The sequence below is a fragment of the Pyrgilauda ruficollis genome, unplaced genomic scaffold (genome assembly GCF_017590135.1).
Source record: "Pyrgilauda ruficollis isolate IOZ18807 unplaced genomic scaffold, ASM1759013v1 scaffold21, whole genome shotgun sequence".
NCBI lineage: Eukaryota > Metazoa > Chordata > Aves > Passeriformes > Passeridae > Pyrgilauda > Pyrgilauda ruficollis.
In genome coordinates this window covers 1298547-1321768 of record NW_024520318.1, presented here as the reverse complement: position 1 = coordinate 1321768, position 23222 = coordinate 1298547, and the positions used below count along the sequence as shown (strand labels likewise).

Genomic DNA, 23222 nt, shown 5'->3' with positions numbered 1-23222 from the left:
TTCTTCCTCTATGATGCTCCCAGGATTAAGGATTTTCCCTCTTGCAACACTCCTCATATTTGTCTTGTTTCCCTCTCTTTAAGAAACACATCCAGACAGTCTCACTGAGGTCAATCAGAATAAACTACATTTTTTGCTAACTGCTGGTGGAAGAAGAATGTGGTAGAGAACATTACAATACTTGTGGCTGAAAGGGATTAAGAGAAAATAAAAATTTAATAAATAAATTGATAATTTCAAATGAAGATGCAAAATGAGGGGCTGATCTCCACAAACAGCACCTTGATACTGTTAAAAAAACCCCTCATATATTGGCTTTTCCACCATTTTCAGTTTGGGCTGAAAGTTGCAATTTCAATAGACAAAATGAGTGTGTCTTGCAAAGAAGTGCCACAAAGGGGTGTCCCCAGAAGGTGGAACTGGAACTGTTCCAAGCAGTCAAACACACCCATGGGTTCAGCACAAAGCTCAGGACTTGCACACAAAGGCAGCACTGGATAAGCCGCTGCTTAACTTCCTGTCCAAGCAAGATGTTGCAAAGTTACATCAACATTTTTGATCATTTTCAGACTTTTCAAACAGGTCAGGATGTTCTAGACACATACAAAAATAATATTTAAATTTATTCAAATATTATTTAAATTTAAATTAAAATATATAAAAATATAGATATTTTAAAAATCCCCTTCCTCTGGTCATCATGGCTTCAGTCAACCAGGTCAGCATTTGGGTGAATAACTTTTACAGTAAAAAAATTAACTGTAAAAGTAAATTTTACAATTTACTTTTTACAAAAAATTTACAAAAGTAAATTTTTTGGTGAGTAAAATTTTACTCACCCAGTATACCAAAAGCAGAGAATGGAAGAATCAACTGAAGAAATTAAAAAGCCAAGTTGGAAACTTTGTACCTATGTACAAGAGGATAAAACAGTTTAGTTGTCTCTAGATGTATTTTTTTAGCAGCAGAAATCCAGCACAGCCAACAGCTGGGGTGACCAATGTTCAAACTGCAGGTGAAATGGGGGAAATAATTTCAACTATGGGGTAAAATTTGCAAACTCTGCTTCACGTCTGGGATTCAAGGTGAGCCTTCCCTGCAAATCTGTAATGACAGAAGCTGCACAAACCAATGGCAGGAACAGCAGAAAAATGTCCAGCGTTTGTACATACAACAGAGCCTAGCACGTGGTACTTGATGCACCACAAAAGGGCCAAAAATAATTTAAAAAATTAATAAATTTGTCTTTTTAAACACTTTTTCCCGTTCTGCATCTGACATTTACGTCACCAGGTAACGAGGAAGGCTGAAATCAGCACATCCTGAAGCATCTCCTGCACTTGCAGGATGCCACAGACCTGACTGGGGAGTGACAAAAAGCCAAGTGCTGAGAAGTATTTGAGAAGCTGTAATAGGCCAGCACCAGACAAACATTTTTTTAAAAATGAAAAGGCAGCCCCCAGAGTCAGAGCCGGGGGAATTCACTATCTCTTGGACGTGGAATTGATCTGAATGCAATTACTTTATTCTTTTCAGCTCTGTTTGACTTTGAACTAAACATCAATTAATGCACAAACAAGATCTGTTAACTCCAATACTGATTTCTCCATGAAAGATGTGAAGCAAATTCATTGGCCTCCACTGAATGGCTTTGAGCAATCTCAGCCATCACCCAGGCAAGCTCAACTTCATTTTCCAGTGGTCACTTAAACCCTTAATTCTCAGGACAAAACTCCCCGAGCCTCAGGTTTAAAGCCCTGAAATCAGCAAACAAGACATCACATAATGTATGCTCCAAAGCTGGGACCTCGCAGAGCTTCAGCTGCGACGCAGCCATTGAGCCATGGCCAATAGAAGCTCATTTGAATAATCAATATGACAACCTTATTTTTCTAATGCAAACAGGATTGCTACAGTAAGGTGTCTCACTGCCACATCACAGTCATGGCCTCTTTTAACCCCTAATTAGATTTAGGCGATTATCCCTGCTCTTCCTTACAAGTGTACAGCCCGGATAAGGGATGACAAAAGCTATCTGCCACTTCCTCAGCCTTCGCAGGCTGCAGGTTATGCAGGGAGATACAGGGGAAGATCAGCAAACAATTGTTATTCATATCATCTCCAGTTTGGAGATAGTCACAGTTTGCCATCCGTGCTGAGGGAAAATAGCCCAGAGCATTAGGTAAATGCAAAACCCCTAAGAACACGGGGGTTACACAGATGGAAATTCAAGGTGATGTTGGGGAATTATGTTTAATTCAAATTGGTTATCACAAAGAGAACTATGGAGCCGTGGTTTTGTGCCTTACACAGGAAACCCTGCCTTTTCAAAAGATTGCTGTGCATTGTCTGGTGGTGTGTAACATTTTACATGGCTGTTTCTATCAAAATTGAAGGAAAAAAAAAAAAAAGAAATCAAACTTAGAAACAGCAATCCCAAAAGAATTACATTGCTCAACAAAGTCCGAGCAGACAGAGAAGATCTATTACAGAAATGTAATCACATTTCATTTACAAGAACTCTTATCTCAAGCACTTAAACATAACATTTAAACAGTTTTCCATTTTATTGTGCTCAGTATTGAAGCTAATAAGATAGAAAAGTATAATCACGTTAGCAACATTTCTATTGCATTACATAAACACAGCACGAGATTAAAGGCAGAGCAGGGGGAAGGCAGTGCCTGGAAAACTGAGCCCTGGCTTTCTGCTGGCAGGCAGGAACATCACTGGGACCATGTGTGAAAAGTGCCACGCTGAAATTGGATCGTGGGCTCCCAAAATGGCCCTTCCCAGACTGACTGAAAAAGGGATTTCACCACATGTTCTCCATCTGGGAAGTGTTTTGGAGCAGAAGAGAAGCCCTGGCTCTTACTGGAAGGATCATTTATCCAAGACAAGTAAAAATTTCAGAACTGCTACCAAAACCATTTGGACAGAGCTTTGTAAAGCACTGAAGGGGAATGTCTTTTAAAAATAAGTGGTGATGAACCCTTTACCAGCGATTCTTGAAGCAGCTCCAATGCAACCCCCGCACTGGGGCTTCATTTCCATGGGGGAACCTCTGCAGCCCTTCCCAGATTTCTGCTCTGTGCCCAACCCAGGGTGGCTCAGGCTGGGAGGGACCACAGGGCTCACCTGGTGCCACCCTGCTCCAGCAGGGCCAGCCCAGGGCAGGGCACTGGAATTGTCCCTGGGAGGCTCCACAGCCGCTCTGCTCCAGGGGCAATTCCCTGGGATCAGCCCCTGCCCTTCCTCCAGTGCCACTGCTGGGCCCTGCTCCAAAATTGGCTCCAAAATTTGCAGTACAGAGAAGGAAGAGAACCAAGCAACCATGGAGAGGAGAAGCTCCAGGGAGAGCTCAGAGCCCTGCCAGGGCCTGGAGGGGCTCCGGGAGAGCTGGAGAGGGACTGGGGACAAGGATGGAGGGACAGGACACAGGGAATGGCTCCCACTGCCAGAGGGCAGGGATGGATGGGAGATTGGGAATTGGGAATTCCTGGCTGGGCTGGAATTGCCAGAGCAGCTGTGGCTGCCCCTGGATCCCTGGCAGTGCCCAAGGCCAGGCTGGACATTGGAGCAAATACATTTTTCAAACCCTAGGAAGCTCTGTCAGAAAAAAATTCCTCTCCCATAGCAATGTGAGAAGAACAACCTAAAAATAAGGCAGGAGTCAGACTATATTACAGTGCAGGGCAGAATTTTCAAATATTATATCTAAAAACCTACAGTGTATAAAATTTTGAGCCTGTAACATCAAGACCTAATTATCTACTATCAATTTACTGAGTTATTGTAGCCTGAATGTTTAAAAAAAGGAAAAAAGCAGCAGAACTATTAAAATTATCTCTAAAGCTCTTGGAAAGACTTTCTAACAAGCTCTGGGGTCTAAAGCTTGCTTTGCTTTTTTAAATAAATTAATTGATGGACTTTAATCTTTTGTCCTCCTCAATAAAAAGCACATTGTGACCCTTTAAATCAGATTTAGTGGCTCCCACTCCATATAAACCCCTTCCTTCTCTTCCCTCTTCATGCTCCTGACTCACAGGGGACCTGTAAATTAACTCCCAGCAGAAACTCCCACTGCAACATCATCCAAAACTTCACCCAGGTTGTTTGTTTGGTTTTTTTTTAACACTGTTTAAGGTGGCCAGGAAATAAAGGCAGCGCAAAGGAGGAAATAAAAAGGAAAAAGGGAGATGGCAGAGGCAGGCACGTGAAGTCTTCTCACCCCTGGCCCTGCATTCCCCATTCCTGTGCTGAACACTCTCCCAGAAATCCATTGTCTGGATTTCCCTAACATTTTTCAAAGCACAAGCAATGCCCACCTGACAATAATCAATGGAAAACCTCCTTTTCCCTCTTGGACACAGCATGATCCCATTAAGCAGCCTCAAAAGATTCTGATCTGAGCAGCCAAGGCAGACCTGCCTGATCAATTCCTTAATCCATGTGGAGAGAATGGACTGATCCTGCTGCTTCGATTTCAGCCCAGGAAAAATCATTCCCAACGTAATTCACCATTACATGGGCCTTGTATTACAAGAACTTCAGCTGCTGGGAGCAGCTGAGGAGCGAGGCAGGATCCAGCAGAATCCAAGATGTTCCCTCTGGGTCTCCCCATTCCTACCCTGGAAGGCACCCAAAGCATTTCCCAGCCCTGTTTTCATGGATATTTGAAGGTGTTGGTTTTTATACTGCAAATAATGTAAAAGTCAATGGCTGGAGTGGGAGACATTCCCAGAGTTTTCCCCCAGAAAAAGTGCAATGCGTCAGGCTGCCATAATCTACAAAAAAAAATTCTTAAAAAAGGGAATAAACCCAACACAATGCTGAATTATTGCCACAAGGACCACTCTGCTCCGGGGGCTGATGGGGAACATCACCCCATCCTGCTGGGGAACTGAAGGAGCTTCATTCCAAGAAAGGATCAGGGGATTCTCAAGGAACAGAGAAGGACACAAAGGTCAAGAGCAACCTCTGCATCTGGAAATCTGCTATGGGAACCAGACCCAGAAGTTCCCAGAATGGAAAATTTGTGTTGGCCAGTCTCTTCTCCTTGGGAAGATCCAAGAGCTTTCCCTCTTCAATGGAAAATCACTCCAATGAAAGGGTGTGGAAGCAGAAAAATGGAAGCACAGGTTATCTGTAGGGTTTCACTCCTACTGAGTAGGAACAACCTGCCCTGCACCGGCCCAGGAGGTGCCAAGGATGAAACCAGAGCCTGGAAGTGAATCATGGAATCACAGAGAAATTTGGGATGGAAAGGACATTAAATTCCACCCAGTGGCACCCCTGCCATGGCAGGGACACCTCCCACTGTCCCAGGCTGCCCCAAATGTCCAACCTGGCCTTGGGCACTGCCAGGGATCCAGGGGCAGCCCCAGCTGCTCTGGGCACCCTCCCAGGGAGGAATTCCTTCCCAATATCCAATCTACATCCCTCTTCTCTTAATTTAAAACTATTCTCTCGTGTCCTATCACTGATCAACAATTTAGATTATTTCATTTCAGTCTGTCACATTATTTTATAATTCCAAACAACAAAAAGGTCCAAAATTAGACCAGGATTAGAAATGCTTCCTCCAAACAAAGATTCTCCTTCCCTTCCTAATCAAAGCCATGGATGATTTATAATCTCCATAGCAGGTAAGCTCATTCCAGAAAAAGCATTCCCAATCCAAAATACGAGGTGCAGCAGCGAGTTTAATATTTTAATGTGAGTTTCAATTTCACTTTACCACAGCATTATCTTTCAGATGGGCTGTTTGTGACCTGCCCCTCCTCTGCCTGCTCTGAGGAGCACTGTGCTGGTTTGGGGCTGGGTTTTCCCTAAATCCTTGCTGGGGACTGGTGGTTTTAGTGCAGGATGCAGGAGCAGGGTGCAGGGTGAGGTGATTACTGTATCTCTGCTGTTCAGTATCTGCAGGGTGTCTCAGTGCCACTCCAACTCCTTAAACCCAGTAAAGAGATTACAGCTCACACTAACTGGATTTGCACAGCTCTGGATCATTCAGTTTGGATTCCTCCTGCCCAGATTAAGGGAGGCCATTAAAACAATAGTCAGCTGCTCTCCCAGCACAAGGTGTCCCAGGGAAAAAAAAACCCCAAAACTCCATGTTGACATTCAGAGCCTGTGTGTGTTTGGACATGTGGGCAAACAAAACCCTCCTTCAGCAGGGACACTCCACGTTCAAGGAATGATTCCACCCAAAACCCAGGATAATGCAAATTATATAGTTATAAAAGGACAATCATGGTGGCTGGCAGTTTTAAGGAGCGGATAGTTTGGAAAATTTTAAACAGCTTAAAAGAATGTGTGTCTTTGAAGATACTGCCTTCAAATGCATTCCAAAACCTATTTCTGGAAACAGGGAGAAATATAATTCCCTCAACATAGTCCATGAATTTAGCAGAGAAGCTCATTTGACAGCCATCACTAACTGAAAGTCTGAACTACAGAATTTGAACACAAAACTTAGATTTTTGTACTTAGCACAGAAAGTACTTAATGAATGAAAATGAAATGGTTACTCTGAACTAAAATTATTTATTTTCCAGAGCCAGTGGTTCCCCAGCACCTCCTGCACAGTTTTGCTCCCCGTGTCCCATCCACGCTGACTTTTCCAGCTGTCTGGGAATGAAAGGAAAAGAAATCATCCCATATGCTGCTGCCCATTAAATAAATGGCCAGTCTTTTGAGTCCTAAAAGGGGATTTTTAGCAAACAAAAAGAAAAACAAGGCCAACACAGCTTAGACAACAATAGCAACAAATCTCGGTCAAAGGCAAGTGACCCTCGAGCTGCTCTGGGCATATGGAGGTCTCAGTCCTTTTCAGAAAAAACCCTTCCTCTGCTTCCCATTAGCCTTTGGCTGACTTACTGGGAGGAAACTGTCCTGGTTTGGCCTCTCAGCTGCTTCCTTCTGCCTCCCAGCACCAGCAGCTCTGCCAGCAGAGCTATGGGACTCCTCACCCATCACCCCAAAAATGCTCAGGTGTTCCCTGGGCACTCCCTGGGTGCTCCCAGGATCCTGAGCCTTGCAGGGAACCAACCCAAGCTGCTCAGCTCCTTTTCCATCAGCAAACACAGATCCTGACAGGGCAAGGGATTCAATCTCTCTGCACTGAGGTCACCCACAGACCCACTTCCAATGAATTCTTCATTACCTGCTCCAGTCACCTCATGCTTGGGTTCTGCCTGCAGGCAGAAAGGAAGGCAAAAGGAGTTAAGAATAAATTATTAATTAATCAATAGAAGAGGCATTTTGGTTTTACTGTGGATAAGTGACTCCCTTACCTTGGCAATACATCCTTAAGATCCTGGAAAACCCACTCTGAGTCCAAGCACATGCCTGGCAGTCACTGGAGTATCCCAGGCTGGACAAAGGGGCTCAAGTTGTCATTCAGTTTCAGAACCTGTTCTTCAAGAAGCTACCAAAAGAAATCACTGGAACCAAGAAGCCCTCCCAAGCATCTTAAAACTTTACTACAAGCACTTGTCAAAGTCCTTGTAATTTAGCCCAAACACTGAAAATAAACCCTCTTGGATTAAGGAAAGGGTTTCCCCTCTGACAGAAGGTATTTCTCCTATAAGCATTCAAACTACTTTCCACCACAGGATGGAGTAGTTTGGTTTCAGCATGCAAAACGCAGTTGCTAATTTTAAACATATTTTAAAGAAGTTCTCCAGTTTTTCTAGGAATGTCCATGTTTAAGATGGGTTTTTGGTCAGACTGTACAATTCCCACCAGCCCATTTCTGCTGCCCATTTCCATTCTCCTGGAAGCACCTCCTCTAGGATGCTTACAACTCAACAACATGAATTAGATCAAGGTTGAATCATGGCATGCAAGGTTTCCAGCCCAGTAGCTATCCTTATGTATTATATTTGGGATCAAAACTTTCAAACTGGATGTATTTTCCTTTTGGACTCCTGAGCTACAAACTAAAAACAATGTACTTTATATTTTCCTCATAAGCCTCTTTGAAATAAACTCCAAAGAGAATTGAAACAACCAACAAGAACTCCTGAATGCGAGACCTGAGCAGTGCAAATTAAACGAGCGTTGTAGCACCCTGAACATCACTTTGTGTTTGCACGTTTCTGCTCCTTGAGAAATGGAATTTGGCAGGTCAGATTTTGAGGAAAAGGTCTTGGAGAGACAGAATCAGCCTTCCCAACCCTTCAGCTCCTGGTGTAACACAGGCCCCAAGCGTGCCAGAGGAATCCTCCCTCCCAATCAAATATTCCCCCTCCGCTGCTGGTGAAAGGCAACGAGATCTCTCTTTACAACCCTCGTCTTGCCCAATAAATTTTGCATGAAAACATGTCAGCCCAGCCCAGAATTCCTGCTGGCAGGCTGGGAGGGTGATGAATGTTTAATGCAAACAACACCCCCAGCTCGGTGTCAGACAATAGCTCCCGCACGGCCCCCTTTGATCCCAGCACAGCTCCCCAGCAGTTCTGGGTGCTCTGCCCCACACAACTCCATCACCTATATGCAAATCAGGGCCAATTACCATAAATGACTTCCTACTGCACCGGCTGGCAAGAAGGAAGGGAAAAATAATCATGTGCCAAGCTCCAGGAGAGTCTGACTCAGGAAAGTCCCATGTTCCCACTTTACTCCTGATGTTTTCTCCAAACAGCAACAATCTCATCGACAGGCATCAGTCACCCACGTGCCATCCATGGGGCACTGGGCATGGATCCAACTCCAAGGGATTTGGGGAAATGCCACTGGAAAAAGGTCCCCAGACAGGGGGAGCTCAGTGAAACCTTAAAGCCCTGAAGGGTGGAACTGAAAGGAAAAATGGAGATGGTGTTTGATCAATGAGCTCCCCAGCTCTGTAATACTGACAGGACACAGGGAATGGCTCCCACTACCAGGGGGAAGAGATGGGATTTAGGGAAGGAATTGTTTGATGGGAGAGTGGGAAGGGACTGGCACAGGGTGCCCAGAGGAGCTGTGGCTGCCCCTGGATCCCTGGCAGTGCCCAAGGCCACCTGGAGCAATCTGGTCCATGGAAGGTGGCCCTGCCATGGCAGAAGGTGGAATGAGATTTTATGGGATTTAAGGTCTGTCCAGCCCAAAACATTCCAGGATTCTGGGATCTGTCAAAGTATTTAGGAAGCTGTGAAACCATTAATGCCAAAATTTATCAATAACCTTATTAAGGATCAGCAATTAAACCAGTGGTCAGGTTGATAAATGGTTCACCACTTCTCTTCTCTTAACAACCGAGGAGCTGCTCTTAATTTATTCCATTAAAAATTGTCAAAATCACTTGGAGAAGTAATCCCAAATTCCACTAGCACACAAGCAACGATGAGACATAAATCTAGGAAAAGTTATTTAAAACTAACAAGCTTTTAGTAGCTTTCCCCCCAGTTTAACAATGAACAGGGAGCCTTATGAAAAACACATCTCAGAACAACAGAATTTGCATGTTTTGAAGCTGTTCAAGACTTGAAACATCAAAATTCAACAGCACACCCATCCAGGTCAATGAAGACATGCATGCAGGTTGTTTTAAAACAAGCCAATTTCAAAAAGCATAAATAAAAGATGAATGCAATGCTTTGATTAGTACAAAAAAAATAGTGGGAAAACATTGTAGTACTGTAAAACCCTCTCTTCTGCAGACTTGGACAGCTGAAGGCTTCCTGCATGTAGATGTTGTTGGTCTAAAGGTGGGATTTGGGGGTGGAGGGAACTCCCTGGAGCTCCCAGCCCACATTCCCAGCAGCTGCTGCAGGATTTCCCTCCATAATGGCTGGACAAGTGGAACAACCCTTAAAACATTTCAGGGTGTAAGAGTTTCACAGCCCACCTCATGAACAGCTGGTGCTTCTCCAGCACTCCAGAAATTCAGTTCTCAGCGTTAGAGAATCATCACTGAAACAGGCAATGCCAAAGCACAATGCCCAGAATACTTTTTTAAAATAATTTCCTTTTTTTTTTTACTTTTGAAATTTCTCTTGAGATGTTTACTGTGAATGAATCTAAAGCTGCCCCAAAAAAACCCCAAGCACAGACCCATCACATCTACAAACACAGGCAAGCCAAGGACAGAAAATCATCATTAGGGTTCACAGGAGCCACAAATTTGCTGCTTAATTAGTGGAAAAAAAATGCATTTTGATTCTGTGCTTTAGAGGAGCAGTAAAGCCCCAAATATACAACATCTCTCAGATAAGCTGCAGTGCTGCCAAGCTGAAATACCTCCTTTTATGCAAAGTTAAACTATAAAGTCAAGCAGCACCTGAGAATTTATGTCCCTTCTTCCCACAATGTGGCTTCAGGCTGATCTTCATTACAGCTCCAAAGCAGCTATTTTGAATAAATACATTGCAAACAGCCATGAATTTAAACTGGGAACCAGACCTGGTCCTTGAGGTGCCTTTGAGGATGGATCTGCTCAAATACTGAGGCCACAGGATTGTTGCCACTACAGATTCCCTGATGCTGGAGGTTCTGGAAGGGCTCTGTAATGAGACTTTCCAGACTCTGGGTCTAGAAATTAATCTGCTTGGAGAGTCCAAACTGGATCCAACTTAACGAGGAATTTTCCTGCTGCTGCAGGGAACAAAGGGAAAGTTCCAGAAGCCAACAGAAGCCCACATGTGGGTGGAAGATGCTGCTCTAGAAATTCCCCAGGAGCATTTTTCAGTGGGAATCCACCCAAGGGAAGGTCATGAAGTGACACATCAGCAGGCTTTTTCTGGAAGGGATCAGACAAAGAGGGAAAAGACAGCCCAGGAAAGGCTGCACAGGAGCATTATGTATAAACAGAGGGAATTACATAAATTACATACATGTAAAAAATTACATTGTCTTTCCTGCAATCTGACATCAACAACCGAAGTCATTCCAAGCAGAAATTGGACTGACAGCAGGTTCTCAAGGGTTCCCATCGTTCACCCAGAGCAAGGTTTGTGCTGGAACTGCATTTTGAGCCTCAAGCAAAGCCCAGGAGGAACTCCTGCCACTGGGAGGAGGTGTAGGTGCGTGTGAGCAGTGAAACACATCTTCTGCTAGGAAGAAGCCCTCATGCTTCCCAATATTCCTCGTTTTCCCCCTAAATTATGGCTATTGCATATGGGAAGAATGTTAATATTAAAAAAGTGCAGACAGCTCTTTAACTCACCTGAAACCAAGCGGGGAGGGAAAGGGTAGAAAATTAAACCACACTTAGAGCAAAACACTGCCACATTGCAGAACTGCAAACCCCCACAAACCCCACCCTCCAAACAGTCTGAATAACTCCCCACCCTTCAAATATTCTGAATTTACATAGAAAATACAATTTAAGGAAAATTATCACAAGAGTGAAAGTACCCGCGTCGCTGCCCGGTTTCGCTCCAGCTGCATCATTTGGCGTTTCACTCACCCAGCCTTGGTGCCGTGGGTCTCCTTGTCCTTCCCCTTGCCCTTGTCCTTGGCCTTGTCCTTGTCCCTGGCCTTGCGGCGCTCCCGGGACCCGCTGGGGGTTCTCCTGTGGCCGGACCTCTCGCTGCTGCGGCTGTACGAGCGCTGCCGGGCCCGCGAGCGCGACCTGCGGAACCACAGAGTTGGACAACTCCACTGCTGCTTCTGGCTTCCTTTCAGCTCAGGAGCAAAGTGCCAGAGATGGCATTCCATGCCCAGGCTCAGGTGTTTAGTATTTCTCATCTATATTAAGAGCTGTGAGCCCTGCAGTGTCACTGTTAGGTTGGATGTGACATGCACACACACGCGATCAGGGTTTTTATCCTGCGTGTTCTCCAGATCACATACTCTTAACAAAGCGTGATCTTAAGTCATTAACCACATCAAGTTGTCATTAATTTTAGAACATGTTAACTTATTATAATCATTACATATCTATGTTCAATAAAGTATTATATTTACTGCTGCAAAGCAATTAATGTCAATATAATTAGCAAAAGTTTTACAGAAATTTAATAAGACATGTATGCACATCTACTTATGCAAGTCGCCTAGCTTACAAAAATGATCATGTATCTTTTTTAATCTGTTCCCATGCTGACAGCCTTGCTCTTCTTCCTTGCTGTGGATACAGTCAAAAATCATCAATTGTTATTTCTTCTATTAACTCAACTTTGCTTGCAAGCCAGCTATCAAGCCTCTCCATACTGCAGCATTCTACTAACACCCTACCACATGGCTAACTACCTTACTATACTTTTAAGGCTAAACTATCCAGTTAGGAAATGACACCTAAATTATTTTCATTTTTAACCCAGTAACTGATCCCTCAAAGTCCACAATGCATCCACTTTTCTATCCAATTACAAAATACCACCCAAACCCATGAAGAAGGACCAGCCTCCACCCCAAAACCTCCATCTTGCTTTATATATGTATCACTAAATTCTAAAATCCCAAACTCTCAGTTTCCCACCCTGGACAGTGCCAAACTCCACCCCCACAATCCCAGTTCTATCATTCCATTTTGGAAGCCTTCTCCATGGCATGAAGTCAATGCAGTGTTCTCTTAGGGGTCAGTGCCTTGTCAGCACAGAAAGTCTGAAATTCTCAGCAGCCAGGGTTCCAACACTCCAAGATCGAGTTCAACCCAGCCCTAACAGCCCAACTAAACCTGGCACTGAGTGCCACACCCAGTCTGCTTTTAACACATCCAGGGATGGTGACTCTGATGCCCAAAGAGGCCACCTGGAACAGAGGCTGGGAATGATAAAGGGATCAAGCAGGGATTTATTAAAAGGCCTTTAAAGGATACACTCTGGGCAGCACAAGAGCCTGGTTGAGGCTCTGCCCAAGATGGACCCCGAGTCAGGAGTTCTCACACTTTTATAAGTTTTGGTCCATTTCCACGTTGGGTTCCCTGTCCAATTCCAGCCCCAGGCTCTGCAGTCCCACCCTCCCAGGCTGCTCCCCTCCATTCCCTGCTGTTTGCACTGTTGGGCTGAAGCTGCAGCGGTGTCCTTGGTTCTGGGGCTGGAAGAGGATTGCTCTGTGTGCCTGAGCTGAGAGGAGAGCTGCTGGCACTTTATATGGAGTTCAGAGTTATATATATACTGTTATAATGCAGTACAGAATCTGGAAAATATAAAAGCTAAATCCTGAGGCATCAGGTGGACTGACAGGAAAAAAAGACCCCACAGCAACTGAAGAGATTCTGATTAAAACAGTTTAAATCTTTTTACAGGATATATTGGATTATCTAAACAAGCAGAAGAGGAGTCACCAAAACTCTTGTGAGAAGATAGTGAAGGAAGGTTCTTCTTCACTAGAGAAAGAAGCTGCTTCTAGGCAGACAAAAAGGATTCCCATAGTGTAAAATACCAAATTAGTCTAACAGTACCATCAATTCCTCTGCCTTGCCCTACAGAGACATCTAGATAATTTTCTTCTCCAAAAACCAGAGTGAGTGAAGTCAGACATCAGCAGGCTCAGTTTGCTACCAAGGGTTTGATCTCCAGGTTTTAGAAGCTTGTGGCTACTCAGCCCTGAATACAAACACTTTTAAAAATGCTATAAAGGTCTAAAGTGAAAATCTCAGAGATCTTACTGCCCTGGTTCACAATTACCAAATTTCATCATCAGAACAACCCATCAGCCATTTCTCACCAGCACTGCACCTCAGCCTTGTTACAGTTTTATTTTATTATTTAATTTCAATACATTTAATAAATACATCTAATAATGTAGCACATGTCACAATTTAATACCTTTAAACTGACAACTTAGCAAAAGAAGATAAAAAGACAACATGGCTCCTGCTCTGAAAAGAGATGCAAAATAAAACACACAACTGATTAATCCATTAACAGAACAGAAAAAAAGATCCAGAAGTATTAGGGCTGGTTCTTTGTGTGTACAAAATGATTTCATTATTCCTGAATTTCTTGTAGAAGATTTTCTAAGTTTTATTTAATAATTTATCATGGATCAATGCTGCCTGAGTGGACAAGGGATATTTAGGAAAAATCAGGTCAAGTTTTCCTTGGTTTCTCTTGCCTGAGCACCCTGGCCTTTGGAATGTGTCCCTCCCATGGCAGGTGATGGAATGAGATGGGCTTTAAGGTCCCTCCCAACCCAAACCATCCCATGACTCTACAATTCCATGATTCCCATGAAAGTTCTGATGGCACCGCATGGAAAAGTTCCACTAAGTACTGAGGGAAATGGGGAAATTTTTAAAACAGCATTAAAAGTTTCTTTAGCACTTCTTGGAGTGCAAAACTCCCAAGGCCTTTAAAAGCCAAATCACACAGACAAAATCCCTCCTTTTATGAAACAACAACTGCTTAATAAAACTCAACAATAGACTAAGCAAAAGAAAATCCTCCCTCCAGATGAGGCTATAAATTACATTTCTGGAATTTGTCCAGCACATGGGAGTTCAGGTCCCTATTCCTGCCAGGAGCAGCTCCAGAGGTCAGGGCTGGGTTCCTGTTTCAGCAGCTGGTACCTTCCAACAGCAGCTCTCCCATCCTGGTCACTCTATTAACACTAATAAATAGATCAAATTACCACTGCAGTGCTGGATTCTTAACTGGAGAGCATTTGCTGGCTCAAAATGGATTTTTAGTGTGTCATCACAAATGTAAAAGCAAACATCCATCCATCCTTACTCCTCAGGTAGAGGAAGTTTTGATTTTAAAGAGCATTCTAGATATTCAATCTAATTTTTGTTTGGCACAGAGACACTGTTTTTACAAACATCACGATGAGGCAGCACAGATTTACAGAGCACTGCCCTAAATCCACTATTCCCAGGTAACACTGGCTTCTCAGAACTCTGCAGGTAAGTCCAAAACAGAAAATAAACCCCAAACAACAAAATAAGCAAAGTCCTGTAGCAACACAAATCACCCTTAATTGATGCAGGGCCTCTCCTCACTTAATGGCACAGTCCTCCCACCAGGAATAACGGGAATCTAAAATATTTCTTGCTAAAGAACTCCAGTTTATCAGCTCAAATCTGAACTGGAGTTCCGTTCTACCTTTTGCAGGTGCCAAAAACAAACTCAGCTCAGGCAGGCTGGATGCTCAATAACTGAATTTCTGCTCATTCCCATATCTGTGCAGAACTGGTGGCAGGTGACATTTATATACAGGAAACAGCTTTTAAAAATTAAAGGAGTTCTTGCATCAAATTTCCGCATCCCTGGCAGTGTCCAAGGCGGGGACTGGAGCTCCCTGGGACAGTGGAAGGTGTCCCTGCCATGGCACTGTGTCCCCAGTGTCCCACCACCCTCACAGGGATGACTTCCTTCCCAATATCCCATCTAAACCTCCCCTCCACCAGCTTCAGGCCATTCCCACTTGTCCCATCACTCCATGGCCTTGGGAAGAGTCTCTCTGTACTGTTCCTTAATTCCTATTAAAGTATCTTGCAAGATCTACAGGACAGGAAATCAAGATAAAACTTCCTGAAATGGAGCTCCCAAAAGTCATCTGTGCCCCCAGCTCATCACCAAACCACAACAAAAGTCCACAGATCTGGCAGAGAAGACAGATTTTCTATTTTATCTGCTGTTGAAAAATAACAAGAATCACAATTAGTCCTATTAAAGCAAGACCCCAAATGTTCAAATTATGGAACTACCAGAGGGGAAAAAAAAAAAAAACCACCAAGAAATGAAGCTGTAGAGGAGATTTCCAGCATGGATCCCCTTCCCCCCCAACGACACCCAAAACACCCACCCACCATGCCAAAGGTTAAGTCATTTAGTCAAGTTCAAAGATCTTCAAAGGCTTCTTAGATCCAGATAAGCCCATATGTTCCCAAAATTCTGTGAAAAGCCATTACTTTCCAATCTGCTTTTCATGTCTAAGTTGCAGAACACACAGATGCTTGGCATCACTCGGGATCCCTAAATTCTCACACCAGATAATCAAGGCTCACCAATAACTTCCCTATCTCCAACCCTAAGAAATGGCTTTATTCCATCAGCACTCGGGCCGCTTGTAAAAATTGAAAGTCTCCATAAAAGCCCATTCAGTTACTGCACAATAAGTGTTAATTTGCTAATTTCTTCACAGGTAATCAATTAAAATGTAAAATATTGGATAAAATTAGTTGCACTAAATTTAACAGCTGCTCCATAAGCATAATTAGTTTCACAAGGGCCATATGTATTCTGAGCAGAGACTGAGTTGAAACAAATAAGAGGATTTTAAAACAAGTTTGAGGAAATCTGCATTTAATTAGCAGGTGGGCACTACAACTGCATAATGTTTTTATACATTTATATTTATGAAGTGACAGAAGATCTAAAGGCTTTTTAAAATGGCGTTTATTGTTTGAATGGGAACTGTTTTGCTGCATGCTAAAGTGATTTAAATCCTTATAGCCCCGCTTTGAAAAAATCATAAATGGTGAAAGAAAACATGTGGAAAACTGTAAAACTAGAAAGAATTTGCGACAAAAAGCAGAGCCACATACCATAACCAAAAGGAAACTACACTTAATTAAATGTACACTACATCTGGAATATCAGCCTAATAAAACGTGCAACTATTAATTCTCATTGTTCTAAAGGAAATGAGGTCAGTGGCGTTTAGTATTTCCCCAATTATATTGCACTAAAGCACTGAACTCTATCTTAGAGGTCCAATCTAATCTCTTCAAAAGGTTACAACTGCAAAAGAGAGACTTTTTTTAAAAGGAAAGAGGAATTAGAGCCCAAAGCCAAGACAGGGTTTGTTTTCTTCTCTTTGAGCACTTCCAGGAAAGATCAATTTTTGCAAAAATAATCTGTTTTCTTGGCAAACAGCACCCCCCACTCCACAGAACGGTGCTGAGATGTCAACTTCTCCCCTGGAATTCTTCTCAGCATCTCTCACCTGACACAAGCCTTATTAGATTATTTTTAGCTCAATGGCCACAAACAAAAGCCAACAAATTTGGGGCTCTTTAATACTTCAGCCATAAATCCAAGGGCTGGGCCAGAACAATGGAACAACTGCGCTGCATCAAGCCTGGCTGCTCAGACTGCTAATAAAGCCAGAGTGCAAACACACAAGTAATTGCAGCAAAATGCCATGTTCTCTTTCAAAGCATATTAAGAGAAAGTTCCTTGTTTAACTCAACTTCACCACCAGGAAAAAAAAATCATGGTACGAGTTGCTGGAAAGGTAAAATAATTTCAGGTATCAATTGCAGTCATTCAGACTGCAGAAATTATTAAAGATGTATATATAATGTAAATGTAGCTGCCTCTATAAAACACTGCAGGTTGTTATTAGTTTGCAATTGTAAAATGCATGGCTTTGAGGAAGTTAAATACAGATAATATGCACAATAACAGTAATTTTTTTAAATTTACTGTTCAATATAAGGCAAGTGATAACAAAAGTAGGCAGCAGCAGAGTCAGAGTTTCAACCTGAAACGAGACTGATGCAAAGAGGAAAAAATTGTTTCAAAACAGCAGCTTGGACAGTTGGTAAGTGACAAAACATGTTTCAGAATAAGGGAATATTTAAGAATTTAAAAATTGTCATCCACAGTGCCAGAGAAAAGCAGGATGAAATAAAAACAAGAACTGGGACAACCATGAATTTTTTTGGAGGTGATGTAAAATGTCTTTCCTCCAGGAAACTGGAAACATTTAAACTTTCATTCAGCCCATTTCTTCCTGGTTCCTTTTTCCTCAGCCTAAGCAGTGACAGCTCTGGGATTTGGCTGGGAGAGGAAGAACTGATTCCCTTGCTGGTATCTTTGTGTGCCAAATTATGCCAGATGCAGAGCTGAGGAAATGCATTCACCAAACACCAGCACCAACTCAGCCCAGCAACTGTGCACTTTTAAATCAAGGTAACTACATTATCAAATATTTGAGGAGGTAAAATTCCCACAACTGTCATTTTGAAAAAGATGGAAAGGCAGCATGGAGAGGACAAGAATGCAGCTGGAGAGAAGAACCCAGGGATGGGACACTGCTGGAATTCTAAAGCAGCTGGTTTGACACACCTTGAGTTCTCCAGATTCCTGGAGAACCTCCTGCTCTGGATTCCAAGGGGGATGAAGGTGCCTCCTCTGCCACAATGCCTTGATTATCCTACAAGGAGTCCTTGGGAAGGACATCCAGCATGGCCTGGTTACCCATGGGAGATCAGCTGGGAGCAGGAGAACCACCCCAAACACATCGAGTTCCCTAAACGAGCCTTGGGGCCAGAGCCTGCATTCCATGGAATCCAGGCACAGCTCCCTGCACATCCCATGGAATCCAGGCACATCCCTGGAATCCAGGCACAGCTCCCTGCACATCCCAGGGAATCCAGGCACATCCCAGGGAATCCAGGCACAGCTCCCTGCACATCCCAGGGAATCCAGGCACATCCCAGGAACCCAGGCACATCCCTGGAACCCAGGCATAGCTCCCTGCACATCCCAGGAACCCAGGCACATCCCAGGGTACCCAGGCACAGCTCCCTGCCTGAGGAATGGGCCATGGCAGAGAAGCCCCCAGGCCCTGCCAGCTGCAGGAGCACCTCAGTGAACACTTCATGCCAAACTAAAACCAAAAATAGACTTTACTGGGAGCTAGCTGAGAGATAAATCATGGATTAAACTGCTGCTACCCAAGCAGGGAGATAAACCATTTATTTCCCTTGTCAGTCTGCTTAAAGACTCCTTCCTAAAATTGAACATCAAATTAAGACCATGAGATAAGAACCCCCATGACATGAATTTCCCCCACATCTTCTCAGAGTGTGTCCCAAAACAGGACTTTTTTCTAACTCTACATTCCTGTAGCCATGTCATGACTGAGCAGAAAAATCTGTAATCTCATTCTAATAATTTTTAGGGAATAAAATAATAAAGAAACCAAAGTTAATACAGAAGCTGGTACATTGTCCTATTAAACAAACAGGACGAGGAATGGGAGAGGTTTTGGACTCTCTCATTCAAAGCAATCTTGGAATTCAAGGGCAAAAACCCCTCACACACCTAAAAAAAGGGTGCAATACCCAGCTGCAGGTACATTAGATAAAAACTTGCATATAAAACCAAAGTTAATGTTGGTAAGGGAAGTAAATATTATTCCAATAATCTGAAAACACAACAAAAAAAAAAGCCAATTGAGTTGAGAATACCCAATTCATCTTCTGGTCATACAAAATTTTAAAGCATGAGGTGAGGCAAAAGCACAACAGTTGCTCATTTGCCACACAAAGACACCAGCAAGGAAATTCCTTCCTCTCCCAAGCAAACCCCAGAGCTGCCCCTGCTTAGGCTGAGAAAAAGCAACCAGGAAAAAATGGGCTGAATGAAAGCTTAAATGCTGCAATACAAAAATCTTACCTTTTATGCAAAAAAAAAGGGAAAATTTGAATTTTACATGAACAAACAAGCCCCATATTCTATTAGCAAGCAGATCCATCAGACCCTGCAATTAATTCTTACAAGCACGTGGAGTTATTCCCTTCTCCAGGCAGCTGGAATCTATTTGAAAAAACAAAGGTGCAGCTTTCCTGCAGGACTCTGGACAAACAGCCCAGATTATCCCTCTCTGCCTCGTGCAGGCATTAGTGCCTCTGCATCTGCCCTGGATGGATCCCAGAGCCATGGAAAAGGCTCCAATTCATTTTCCAGATGGAATCACGACCCAGGCAATTATTTGTTGTAAATTTGACAACACCTCTGATATTATGGTAAAATGTTAAGGGACAGACAGGAGAGATTTTCAGGTTGAGATTTTCCACTTCCCCTGTGCCTCAGCTCAGATTAATTACAGGTAAACACTGCTCCTCTGTCTGGCTGGGACAAACCCAATAGTTCAGGTTTTGGGATCATAAAACCTCCAAGACTGAGGCCCCAGTGATGGGCTGAGCTTAAAGACTCTGTAATATTTGTGTGTCCTTACATCCCCAAAGTGATATTAGACAGCTGAAGGGAATTACCTAAGCAGATATTTGAAATCAGCTTACACACCAGGACACCACCTGCTCTCAGAAACTGCAAAAAAACCCCAAAAATTCTAATTTAGGTCACGCAGCACCAGCACTGGCAACTGAGATGTCAAAGTGCCACCAGCACGGAGCCAAAATTGAAACAACCGGGGGAAAAAACTGAATATGCCTCATTCTTCAACACTGCAACACCATTTAAAAGGCAAAGAAAAAAAATCTGCTTCAAGACAGGCTTCAGGCATTTCCAAGAAATAAATACCTGCTTTGGAAGACTGGGAATATTGAGACTGACTGGATTCATAATGACAAACAACACAAATAATAACACCTGGATGAAAAGCAGTGTCTCTACCTTTTCCTGAGTAAAACAAATGAACCCATTCTCTGTGCTCACAGCTTTTAAAAAAGGCAATTTTTTTTCTTTCATTCAGCAATAACCAGACAGGTTGAGGTTTAAATTTTATGAGATGTAAAAAAATTTAAGGTATTCCACCTGTACTTTTTACCACCATATGTTTGTGAAGAATACAGAAAGATTTTTAGAATATCTCATTTTCCCAAAATAAAACCAAAATAAACTTTAACATTCTAAATGAAAATTGCTGTAACTGGACTCCAAAAATTAAGTCATGAAAAGGCTTTAGAAACACACAAGAAAAACAAAAGTATTTCACACCATCCACTCAAAATCTTGTGGAGGGACAACAAAACAAAGAGTTTGGATGTTGTGTCTACTTCCCAGTGCACACTCTGCAAACACAGGGATAATTTCCACGCAAGTTGGATGCATCTCCCTTTAAATATTTTGCATGTAACAAACACAGAGCAGACAGAGGAAGGCAGGGGCTGGTTTTAATATTCCCCTGGATGAAAACTGAACAGCTCCATTCCTGCAGACTGCTGAAGAGCACAGAGCTGCCACCTTTATCAGCCCCAAAATCTCCTTTTCTGTGAGTTATCACCTCTAACCCTGTCCTGCCCCTGCCAAAGCCCAATTCTTATGGCTAATTAAAAACTCCAGGGAAGGAACTCTGAATATTTCATTTGCTATTCTAAAAATTAGTGTTTTCCTCATGGAATGTGCAATAGTTACTAAAAATACTGTCAAATAAACCACACCACAAACAGAGAAACAACAAAATCTGAATTGTTTTTAAAAAAATACGTAAAGCAACAGAAGAACTTAATTATTATACTTCAAAATGTGTTCTGACTGGTCTGATGAGCTGATGATGCTGAGCACAAACTGGCTGGTGTCAGTGCTAATTTAAATGGGGAATAAAGGTGAATTATGATGTGATTTCTACATAGCCAGGCTTTGTTTAAAAAAGGGTCTCATGGAACTTTCTCCTAAGCTCTGCTTTTTGTTTAAAACACAAAAGAAGCTCACAAAGCCACAGCTAACCCAGGAAATAGCGACAGGTTCCTGACTCTGCAGCAGCTCTTGTGGACCACACTCACCTGCATTTCCAGACCTCAAGGCAGGAATTAAAATGAAAACTGAATTATTTCCATCACTGAGAATATTACCCAAACCAGGTAGCTGAGGAATTCCAAAAATAAATTTCAAAAATAAACCAGTACCTGCTGTGTGACTCAAAACCTTCTGCAATTCTGTCCCCACACCTCTGGGAAGATCCACACCACCAAGGTGTTAATTAACACCATTAACACCATCCTGGGGATGTTGCAGGGGAGGGAACAGAAATATAATGGGATTTGAGAACTGAAATGTGTAACTTCTTTTGAGTTAACCATGTATTAACCAAGGGAAATGTGTCTGACACCCCTCTGGGAGTCACTGCTGTCCCCAGGTGTTACTGCTGTGCATTTTGGGATTTTTTACTGATGTATTTTTCGTGCTTCTCCAGGTTTTTCTCCCTCACTTACTGATTCCTACTGCTGCCCAAGCTCCAAGTCTCTGGCATTTCTGTTCTGGATACTCCTGGATGCTGCAGAGGGCAAAGAGCTCCATCCCACCCAGCCCTTCCCTGTCCCCATCGCCCGAGGGTCACTGAGTGACCACAGGCCACGGGGGTGCCACCACTGCCTGGGTGAGCTGAAACCATTCCCTGGGTGAGCTGAAAGCATGCCCTGGACCAGCTGAAACCATGCCAACAATCCTGCCACCCCAGAGCTGGGACACAGCACAAACCCCACGGCTTTGTTTCCAACCTCCAGCTCCACGCACCAGGAGCAATGCTCTGAGCAAGGCCAAGACTTCCATGGATTATTCAGAGAATTCCACATTATCATGTGGCTGAAGGGAGGGAACACCCCAGAATTCAGGTATTTCAGAGCCACCAGAATGCTTCAGCTCTGGCTTTATCCTGCTGTCTGACCCACAACGTTCACATTTCCAGGGCTCCTTTCAGCCAAGGGCTGAGAAACAACCCATCCTCCCACCATCACCCCCTGAGGAAGTGGGTACCATTTTCACTGAAAGTCTTATTTAATTTCCCATTTTCCATATTGTAGGGATGTAATTAAAGCTGTAGTTTCACTCTAAAATGCATTTCCTAGTTCTGATAATCTACTGAGCAATTTCCATCACCACATATTTGATGGGACTCCATAAAATAAAATCCCTAATGAATAAGAAAGGCTATTTGTATTTTACATCATTTTTCTGTACTGAATATTTGCTTACAGACTAATCAAGATATTACCCTTATAGAAGTCTCACAATTAAACCAGTTTTTAAAAAATTGAAACAATCCTGCAGTTTTCCTTAAGGATTTGTTTTTATTTTCATTTACACTGCCACAATCCATTTGCTTTAATCCTTTATCTGTTATTTGAACCAATATCTGTCATTTGACCCAATATCTCATGAATAAATGACCTTTTGGTTGTTTTCTAATTCACAACTCTTTTTAATCAACCTTACACTTTAACCATAATAATTGTTTGGGTTCTGCATCAATATTAGATTCCTCAAAGCCCATTTTTTGTGGCCCAAGTGGCACAGCTGACCTTTCTTTTCCCAGGCTGCAGTTTGCTGCCAGTGTTCCCCTGAGCTGCACGAGTGGCTCCTGTAGCTCACAGAGCCCTGCAGATGGTTGTGATTACACCCAGGACCTTCCCAGGCACTCTCCTAACATGATCTCCCGTCCAGCCCAACAGAGTTGGGGAGATAAAACCCCTCCAGACTGATTCCACCCTCTCCAAACAGGAGAGGTTTTCCAGCCACGACATTTCCCATGGAATTACTGCTGCCTGCGCTGCACTGACCCAACACAGATCTGGGATTATTCCTGCTGCTGGGAGATGTCCTTGGATATCAGAGCTGTCAGCAGCTTGGGAATGGATGCCCCAAACTCCCAAA

The 23222-nt window shown here is 43.1% G+C and overlaps 1 protein-coding gene across 1 annotated transcript in view; it reads right to left on the bottom strand.

Moving 5' to 3' along the window:
• RSRC1 (arginine and serine rich coiled-coil 1) overlaps window positions 1-23222 on the bottom strand; it is a 94444-nt gene that overhangs the window by 58029 nt on the left and 13193 nt on the right. The window contains exon 5 of the mRNA XM_041467986.1: window positions 11396-11560. Within this exon, the coding sequence (XP_041323920.1) occupies window positions 11396-11560 (165 nt within the window). The remainder of the gene's footprint in view (window positions 1-11395; window positions 11561-23222) is intronic.